This window comes from Vigna unguiculata, chromosome 5 (genome assembly GCF_004118075.2).
Source record: "Vigna unguiculata cultivar IT97K-499-35 chromosome 5, ASM411807v1, whole genome shotgun sequence".
NCBI lineage: Eukaryota > Viridiplantae > Streptophyta > Magnoliopsida > Fabales > Fabaceae > Vigna > Vigna unguiculata.
Window position 1 is genome coordinate 10,497,579 of NC_040283.1, and position 10,912 is coordinate 10,508,490.

At 31.0% G+C, this 10,912-nt stretch overlaps 1 protein-coding gene across 1 annotated transcript; it reads left to right on the forward strand.

Moving 5' to 3' along the window:
• The first annotated feature begins 6,294 nt into the window (after positions 1-6,294).
• On the forward strand, positions 6,295-9,720 carry LOC114185522 (glycerol-3-phosphate 2-O-acyltransferase 6-like). The gene is made up of 2 exons (XM_028073281.1): positions 6,295-7,072; positions 8,669-9,720. The coding sequence occupies exons 1-2, from the start codon at positions 6,449-6,451 to the stop codon at positions 9,533-9,535; spliced, it is 1,491 nt and encodes a 496-aa protein (XP_027929082.1). The 5' UTR covers positions 6,295-6,448; the 3' UTR covers positions 9,536-9,720.
• Positions 9,721-10,912: the final 1,192 nt, after the last annotated feature.

Here is a 10,912-nt window from a genome sequence, read left to right on the forward strand (position 1 = left end):
AGTTTCAACCATTTTTTTCTTGGTCTTCTACTAGTTTATTTTGCATGTGAGACTTTTATGCTTGAATGTGTCTTTTTAATTTTCTCGATGAGTCTCTATTAATCAATGATAATAATAGTAGGTCCTGATCATTCTAGTGATGTTTTTGTGTGTAGATAGAACATCTTATATGGTTGGAGGTAGTTTGGTGTTCCAAGAGCTGTTTGGGTTGTCTTTTGCAAGTAAGGGAAGCTAGGTTTCTATTGAATTTTGGTGTGAATTGATAATCTTGGTAGTTAATTGTTATGTGGCATGTTGAATTGATAAGTTGTATGTTGAACTGTTTGATATTTGATTTGTGTTTGGCTTTATTTGGGAAAAAGTTTGAATACGTGTTTTGAGTGATTGGGTATCAATTTTGAACTTTCTAAAACCATTTGAAATAAAAAATACTAAAGAAAAGGTGCCCAATTAGTCAATTTCACAGGATTAATTTTCCTTAAATTGTTGTTTTTGATACACCGTCGAGCGCCATTACAGTGTCGTTGAGCGTTAGGCCACTGACTTGGTGTCGTTGGACGCCACTTTTGGACTGTCGGATGCTAGAAGTTAGTAGATTCCAAGGTCTGAGCGTCGGGTGCCACTTTTCTAGCACTGAGTACTTTCCCTTTTTTTGTTCCGCATCCTCTTGGTAAGATGAAAATTACTGATTCGTTAATCGACAAATCAAGCTAAAATTTTGACAATTGATTCTTCACTTTGAATGGTGCGATCTTTGTTTTGAAGTTTGTGGTTAGATAAATAATTTAACGTTTTGATATACTTTATGTATGTATATGTGTGAGATTGTAATTGCATGTAATGAATTAAGATTATACGAGAACATGATGAAAGAGCTATGTATCATTGTTTGGTATGAGGAACTTGGTGAGAAATCATGTTTTATGGAGAAGTTATGAAGTTATAAGTATAAAAGTGAATCAGCAGAATGAAATAGTTAAGGTTGAATTACATCCTTGTTTTAAGTCTTGGCTTTTAAGGAAGAAGTGCAATCCTCACTAGTAGATTGTTATGCATTGGCTAGAGATATGTGTTGGTATTTGAGTCAATGCATAGATCCGAATAATTGAGTTTAGGGAGTCTGTAATTGTATGCTTGGTATTTTTTTTATGAATGTTTAAAATTTGTTATTTTATGATGTAATAAGTTTAATTGTTATATGATTATTTCTTTGATAAACTAGTTTATCCTTTTTTGTTTGTTGTTTATATGTGTTGTGTTCTTCTTTTACAATGATCACCTTATTGGTGTGAACAAATGTAGAGGCACCTCTTGAATGTTAGAAGTCAATTGTCTAGGGGATGAGCAACTTTAGGTCATGTTAGGTATAATATTGTAATAAAATCCTATTATAATAGCTTGAGAATGTATATAAGTGATATTATTATAATCTTATTTTGTAATACTCTACTAATTTATCAAAATCAAATCCTTCTAATAAATTTCCGTCAATAGTAAATATCATGTTAAAAATAATAGAAAAGAATAGTTTAACTAATATTTAACATTTATCTTATATTATAGAGATTAAAATAATATATTGTACTTTGTAGAAACTGAAGTGTTGTTTTTTATTTTATTTAATAGCAAATAATACTTTTAAAATTTGAAAAAATTGTAATTTAAAAAGTATTTGTTATTAAACTAAAAAATAAAAATGTAAGAACCTAAACCTCAAAATTAGAGAATAGTGAAATAAAAATATATTATTTTATACTAATGAAAACGTATGTACTTTTTATTTATCTATTATTTCGTGATAAAATAAAAATTATCACAAAATTTTGATAATTAATCGAGTTTTAAAAATATTTACAAAACTTTAAAAGTAAAATAATAAAATAAAATATGTTGATAAAAATTAAAATTCATAAAAAATGCTGTATATTAAAAAGATAGCTACAAAACAGTTATAATAGTGAGTTAAAAAGATATTTACAGAAACTTAAAAAATAAAATAATAAAATGAAATATATTACTAAAGAATAAAGTTATCTAAAAATTGTACATCAAAACAGAGATAAAAATAAATAACATATTAAAGTCAAAAAACAATGTGAGTCTTATAAATCACGACTTTTATTCAATATTTATCTGTGAACAACAAATTATTCTTTTTTTTTTTTTCAAATGATTTTCCAACATTTGTGTATTTAACGTAACCCTTAAGCGCTTCTAAAGCTATATGTTTTTTCTTTTCCTCTTTTTCTCGGTTAATTTGTAATGAAAAAACATTCATATTTTATAGTTTGGATTTTTTTTTATGACTATAATTATATAATTTTAATACTTCCCATGATTTAGAAATTGAAATAAAAAATAATTTAAGTATATTTTTTCTTAATGTTTTTTATACACATTATATTATAATGATAAAATTGTGATAAAATCGTAAATTTCAAAAATAATCATGATTCAAATACAAATATAAATATATAGGCGAATATAAATGTCACCATAATAACTACAAATCTTATATTAGTTAATTTTTACATTAGCTAATTTTATAAAATTTATTTAATAAGAAATTTACTTTAAAAATATAGTATAAAAAAACTTAACTACACAAACTACAAGAGAAATAATTTTTAATATGGGTTATTTTTGTTATCTCTAGCAGTTTTAACCTTTCATTAAAGGCGTTATCTACGATTTGCTTCTTCTCACACAAAATCAGTATCGCTAATGGATTATCAATGATTTTCACTAACTTCTAGTGTAGTACTTACATACGGTTTGAAAATCTCAAATATTTACATTCAGTTTTAATATCCCTATTATTTACTGGTGGTTTTGAAACCTCTATTATTTACTGGTGGTTTTGAAACCTCTATTATTTACTAATGGTTTTGAACCCCTGTTACTCTGAAGGGTTTTGAAATCCTATGCTACTTCCCAACGATTTAAGTACTTGTATTGTGTGATGGTATTGAAAACCCTTTTTAGTGTTTTTTATCCTTGCAATGCAAATAATTATTTTTTGATTTTTTGATTTGGTGTTTCAAACCCCCTTAATTTTATTTGTTGCGTTTTTTAATCCATGTAATTCCTAAAACATATGAAATAAAAAAATTCTAAAATTTTGATATCTATTTATAAATGGATATAATATTCAAACTAGTGAAATATTAAAATGCTTTTGTTCTTATAATTATAAAATAAAACATAATGAAAATCTAATAACATTCTTCACTTATCAATTTTGATGTGGATCATTTGTTTCTTCATTAAAAACACTCACTTGATCAGATACCTAACATATAAAAAATAATTATAATTAGTAACATTCATTACAATATAAAAAATATATTAATATAATAAAGGTTTAAATAGAGACCAATTATATTTTTTTATTCATTATAGTGACTATTTTAGTAACTAGTAATTTTTTAGGCTTAAATACCTTTTTGGTCCTCATTTTCGTAGTGTTTGTTGCGGATGATCCTCATTTTGACAGAATGTTTAAAATGGTCTCATTTTTACCGAATGTTTAAAATGATCCTCATTTTCGCAATCTGTGTTTTATTTGGTCCTTTTCTGTAACGTCGTTTAAATCATTAACGGAGCATTGTACAGGTGGCACGATTTGTATGTATAGTACACATAACACACCCTAATACAAACCGTGTCACCTACAATGCTTCGTTAATGATTTAAATGGCATTACAAAAAAAGACCAAATAAAACACGAATTGCGAAAATGAGGACCATTTTAAACATTCGGTAAAAATGAGGATCATTTTAAACATTTTGTCAAAATGAGGATCATCCGCAACAAACACTACGAAAATGAGGATCAAAAAGGTATTTAAACCAATTTTTTATTTTATAAATTAATATCTAAATTAGTCACTATAATAACTAATAATTTTCGATCACTAAAATTACTAATTAATTAGGCATTTGTTTAGACTTATTAATATATTCATATATATGGTAATGTTAGGTTAGTTAAATATTTTCATTTCATTTATATAGAAAATAATTAGAAATAGTCTATTAGGAATTAGTTGTATAAAGAAATATTTTTGAGAAAAGCTTAGATAAAAGTTGTTCCATGTAGAGAAATTTCATCTAACTGTATCTTATATTTTGTTCACTTATAGCATGTCTAATTGGGTCTCGAACTACCATCATGGATGAGTGACACTCAACATTATTCATAATTGCAACATTAACATGTGATCAAAAATTTTAAATATTCAATAAATTTTTTAAGGTCAATCCACACATATGAAAAATTAACATATTGGACTAAAAATATTGTCTTGGTTTGGATTATTTAGTTCTAAGCTTAAATGTATTTCAAACAATTTGTTAGAGATTTCACATTTGCAAACCTTATCTTAAGATAATTTAAACTTAATTATTTTTGTTATATATTTTAATATTAAAATAAAAAAAATTAAATATAATTATATCAAACATGCTATGAACTAGATAGATTAAAAAAAACTGCATATTTTGAAAACAGAGTCATGATACGCAAGCCCACCCTACTGTAAAAAAAAAAAAAAGGAAGAAGAAAGTATGGTTTAAGTAGAAGAAACATAAAAGTTTGGTGGGTAAAAAAGTGATGTGGGAATGATCAAGAAAAAGAGAGTAGTGGAAGCTTAGGGTAGCCGAGCCGAGGCTAAGTAAGCATTTAGCTAAGTTAGGTTTGTTTGAGAGAGCAATGGCGGCGTGAATAAACTAAAAAGTAGGCTAATTCAATGTATCCACTTCCAACCACTCACTCACACGCCTCCTCACAACCACTTAATACAACTTTCTTTTACCCTTTCCCTTCTCCACAAACCATACCTTTTCTCTATTCCAACTTTTTTATTTTTTATTTTGCCATTTCACACCTCTCTAAGTTTCTTATGCTTCACGATACCCTTTTCACTAATCCTACTTCTACACATCAACAAGTTTTTCGACAGTTGAGAATACCACATCCACCCAATAAAAAAACTTTGCCCTTTTTCGATAGTTTCGTATTATTGTTATTATCTAATTACAATGATGTGATTTTTTAATTATTCTTTTAAAAAAAGTTCATAAATTTACTTATTATTTTGTGGCAGTATAAAATTGTTAGTGTAAGTCTTTCATTCGGGAATGGAATCCTTTCCACTTTGAGATATTACGATTTTATGAGATTAAGTTCATTCCTCTTACGCAATGTTTTTCTTTAGGCCAATATTTTCTTCCCATTAATATTTTTTATTATCATTTTGTACTTCATGTTTCTATCTCTCTGATTTTCAGCCACTTCTATGCAGAAAGTTATCATTACTTCACCATCCCCACCCCATTTTACTCCCAACAAATGTTCCTAGACTAACTATTGATTGTACCGATTAAAACTATGTTTTTCTATTGTTTTAAACACAATTTGGATGGAGTTCTTTATATACTAATGCTTTCTCGATTATATGATAACATATATAGATATTATTTCGTTAAATTAATAAAAACTTTTACTATTTTATTTATTTTATTAAAGAATTTGATAATACTAGACAAAAATATAGAGTTTTTTTTAATACATTTTGTAAATTATGTATTTTTATAAGTATTGTTAATCTTAATTTCTTTAACCAACGTTAATTAAGATCAGTGTCTCGTGTTTTCTAATCATGTTGACTAACTTGGGAGGGAAGTACACTCTCTTTCTTATTAGCATTAATAATTGTTCTCTACACCAATACCTTAATTGGTATGTACTCACCCATTTCCTTGTGTATAGGTATTTCTTAATCAACCATCAAAATTTAATCTTTAAACCACCCAACTCAATTTCATTTCTCCTAAAAATATTTTCTCACAAACTTATAAACAATTCTATTCATGTAGAAGCTAAACCCTTTAATAAGTATATACTATACTAACATTTTCTATTCCCCATAACATTGAGAGTATCTTTCTATTTTATCATTATTGTTAAGGAATTTTTTTTTTTTATATATACTTATATTAACATGAGTATATACTTATATTAAAAACTTAAGATTCGTTGATGCCTACAATTAAAATAAAAAAATAAAAAAAACAATCAAACTTTATGTGATCTATATATTCACAAGGTATACGTATAATAAGTTTTGATAATAAATTAATAGCAATTAATATGTATAGATGAAATAATAGAGAGATGCAACATAAAAGTCTTATTAACTACAACCTCTTCTTCATTCAACTTCCCTTTTAATGACTATATAAAGTATAATCACTGTAGCCCATACAATATTGATTATAATTCATGCAAAAAATGGTTGAACAACACCACCTCCTCTCCTTTTAAAACCCCCTCTTCTCCCTCCTTCTCTCATAATATTTCAAAGCTGGCTACCCTCTTCCTCCCACCATCAAACAAGTCACACCTCACTCTCCTTCCCTCTCTTAACCTTCTCCTCTCCCTCTCATGGTCATGGGAGCCTTTCGCCACTTCCAACCGATCTCCAAATGCACCACACAAGATCGATCACACCAAACTGTGGCCTCAGACTTTGATGGCACCCTCCTCCTCTCCCCCAGTGCCTTCCCTTACTACATGCTCGTCGCCATCGAAGCCGGCAGCTTCCTACGTGCTCTACTACTCCTCATTTCCGTCCCCTTTGTGTACTTCACTTACATCTTTGTTTCTGAGGTTGCGGCCATCAAGTTTCTGATCATCATGGCCTTTGCAGGCCTGAAGGTCAAAGACGTAGAGATGGTCGCAACCTCTGTACTTCCAAAGTTTTATGCCGAAGATGTCCACCCGGACACCTGGAGAGTGTTTAACTCTTTTGGGAAGCGTTACATTGTCACTGCCAGCCCCAGGGTGATGGTGGAGCCCTTTGTGAAGACGTTTCTTGGGGCTGATAAGGTGCTTGGGACTGAGCTTGAGGCTACCAAATCAGGGAGGTTTACTGGGTTTGTTAAGGAGCCTGGTGTGCTTGTTGGGGAGCACAAGAAAGTTGCCGTTTTGAAGGAGTTTCAGGGTAATCCACCTGACTTGGGACTAGGAGATAGTAAAAGTGATCATCAGTTCATGTCAATTTGCAAGGTTGGTCCATTATTCTTATTGTTACCTGTTTAGGATAGATATTAACTTGTGTTTATTATATTTATTTGGATAAACTCTCATCATGAATGTTTTCAACATAATACACCAAGTAGCCAAAATCATTCTTTTCTGAAAAAGAAGTTTGCAAAAGTCTAAAGACATAATTTACTTCTTTTACTCATCTATATATTTTTGATTTTTATTAAAAGTCAATTTGCAGATAAAGAATGTCCCGAGACATGAATGCATAGTAATACAGTATATATGAAGTATTGTGGGATACTCGAGAAAAGACAGAATTTGACAAATTGTGAAGGAAATAAGAGAGAATAAGAAACATGATTCCATAAATATCAACCCTGGAATATGTTATCTTCATGTCCCTATATTCAACTTTAATCGTGAGACATGTCTTGTTAATTCAATCGAACTATAATAGTTTTTTTTTTTTCTTCTTTCAATTGAGAGAAGGTAAAATGGTAGCCTATTTTATTTAATATTAAATAGGAGTTTGGTGAGAGCCTTAATGAGCAGAACATGTTGTTATCACTTATAATGAGCCTCGCTTCTTGTTCCTGTTTCTGTGTATCTATCTCTGACGGCACTTCAAAATCTCCCATTTGGTTTTATTCCTTATTTTTTCATGCATTTACTAACGTGCAAGTGGTCCCTTTACAATTCATAGCCAATTTATAGATACAATACAACTTGTAGTAACAGCTTCACTTTTAGCTGTGTACCTCTCCTTGATTCAGTTCAAGTTTAATGGATTATTTTCTCATAACCCTTAACTACTTTTGAACACTAATAATTATAAGTTTCTCCCTCTGTTATTTTGCCCGTCCAAACCAAACTCACTTTCCAAATTTGGGAAAATAGATGACCATGAGTTTCATATGCACAACCCACTTTAAACACAAAATCTGTGCCATGTTGGTTATGGCTCATGTAGAGGAAATGAAGAGATTTAAAGCACATCCCTCCATAGCAAATCATCAATAATTTAGAAAGCACAATCCTTGTGACATTCCCCTCAACTTTGTCTAAGAAATCTCAGTTGTACTTTCTGATTTTTCCACTTTAAATCCTAGATTCATGGGAATCACTTTAACACCCTAGATCAATTAGTGATAATTTCCATCATCAGAAACTTAATTCTATGGAAACAGCACTGATGGTGATTACTGTCAGTATATGTACCAAAGAGCAACGTCATCAACACACTTTTTTTAACATATACGGTTGGAAGATTTCATGTGGACTCTCCAATAAGAAAAACTCAGGTCCACACGCTTTTTCTTAATGGGACACACGTGACATTAACCAAGCAATCTTAAATGTTTTCATCTCTCAAATTTTACACCTTTCTCTCTCTGTTCTGTCTTTTTTTCTATCTCATTTTTTTTTATCACATGTTATCTGTTATTTTTGATCAAGTCTCTCTTTGTCTTGTTCATCTCCTTCCCAGAGCGTATAAAACCTCGAGGAAGTTAAAAAAAAAAAGTTTTTTAGATAACCATGTCATTAACTGTTTCTGCTACTTATGATCATTTCTGATGTGTCCAATAAAGTCATTAACTGTTTTCTGATTTGCAGGAAGCGTACATGGTGCCAAGGACCAAGTGTGAACCACTACCAAGAAACAAGCTTTTAAGTCCAATTATTTTTCATGAGGGTAGGTTTGTTCAGAGGCCAACTCCTCTTGCTGCACTCTTGACCTTTCTATGGTTGCCAATTGGCATCATACTCTCCATCTTAAGGGTCTATCTTAACATCCCTTTGCCTGAAAGAATTGCTTGGTACAACTACAAGCTATTAGGAATAAGAGTAATTGTGAAGGGTACCCCTCCACCACCCCCAAAGAAGGGTCAAAGTGGAGTCCTATTTGTTTGTAACCACCGCACAGTTTTAGATCCAGTGGTTACTGCAGTTGCACTTGGAAGAAAAATTAGCTGTGTCACATATAGTATAAGCAAGTTCACTGAAATAATTTCACCAATTAAAGCTGTGGCCCTGTCAAGGGAAAGAGAGAAAGATGCAGCCAATATCAAGAGACTTCTTGAAGAAGGGGACTTGGTGATCTGCCCTGAAGGTACAACTTGCAGAGAGCCCTTCCTCTTGAGGTTCAGTGCACTTTTTGCTGAACTCACTGATAGGATTGTCCCAGTTGCTATTAACACAAAGCAAAGTGTGTTCTATGGGACAACTGTTCGTGGGCACAAGTTGTTGGACCCATACTTCGTATTCATGAATCCCATGCCCACATATGAGATCACTTTCTTGAACCAACTTCCCAAAGAACTTACCTGCAGTGGAGGTAAATCTGCAATTGAAGTTGCCAACTACATTCAGAGGGTTCTTGCAGGGACTTTGGGATTTGAGTGCACCAATTTGACAAGGAAGAGCAAATATGCCATGCTTGCAGGAACAGATGGGACAGTTCCATCTAAGGAGAAAGCTTGAAGAGGAGAGAGGGACAAAGTTCTCCCTTTTGATTGTTCTGTATTGGTGCCCATTGTGTTTCCAAAACACAGAATTATGATAGAAATAAAATCTGATTGTGGCTCATAAAAGAATTACAGTTTATGTATATTTTGTTATTTTGATATATACAAATCATAACTACTGTTATTGGGTCAGTCCTGAAATCTAGTTTGCTACCACTTTATCTTGTTTTGAGAGTTTTCTACAAGTTTTTTCCAATCTTGTTATCCCTTTTGTGACGTTTGTCTAAAGGTTTTACTTTTACATATATTGTCTGTGTTGTGTCAGTATTGTTGAGTTGTATGAATATGAGATAAGTATGGAATATGTAGGACACAGACATATAGCACATGGGATCACAAGGTGCATTGATTTTCAATAGAGTAGTAATGTTATATTGTTGTTGTGTATCATTTATTTGCAGGCAAGTCCAGCTAGAAGGCTGACAAGCATGTCTAAACCAAGATAAATAAGCCTTAATGGTAGAAAATGTACATATGACAGAACAAGTTAACATGATCCTAGTCTTACGATGAGGGGTCTTACTCGAGTAAATTGGTAGGGACTAGAATCAACCAATGCAACAGAATGCATTCAATCTAATAGGAAATAAGACAAACTGTCTAATAAAAAAACACAAGTAAAGACTTGGATCACAGCAGCAGAGCGAACATGTATATTCAGAGTCATTCATTTCCCCCCATTTTGATGATTTAGCATTAGTTTCTGCAAAAGTATAATGCACTGGAATGCAGTTGAGGCAATGGATAAACAGAGAAATTCTATAATTACTTGTAGATGATGATGTAAAAATATGAGGCTCCCTTAACCAGTTGATTCTGCAGCCAAGACTCAACTTCCATAGTCTCCATGCCTTTGTTGATGCTTCAATTGTTCAAAATTCAACATCTAGTACAGAAAGAAAAGAAATTAGTCCTGTTTTCTCAGGATAAATGATGAACAATTGTTTTTACATGTGTTATTTATTCATTTGTTTTTTGTTAAAGATAGTTTTGTACTGGGATATTGTGAATCTCGGCTTTAAATAATATTTGGGTTTAAATATTGGGCTTGGAGTCCATGTGGAACAATAAACCCTAATAACTGTTCTTGTCTTCATAAAAATCCACTACACTATCACTAAATCTATTTCTAGATTTAACAAGAACAATAACAAAGAGTTAAGTGCATTCTATTCTTAAAATGTTTCACTCAAGATAAAAACAAAATTTACAAAGAATACATTATGTTATTCCCATAAAAAAACAAATGGTATAAAAGAAGAAACCATTACTAGCATGAAGTTGTGCCAATGAAAATCATTTGTTTGAAAACGTTATATGTGACATCCAAGGA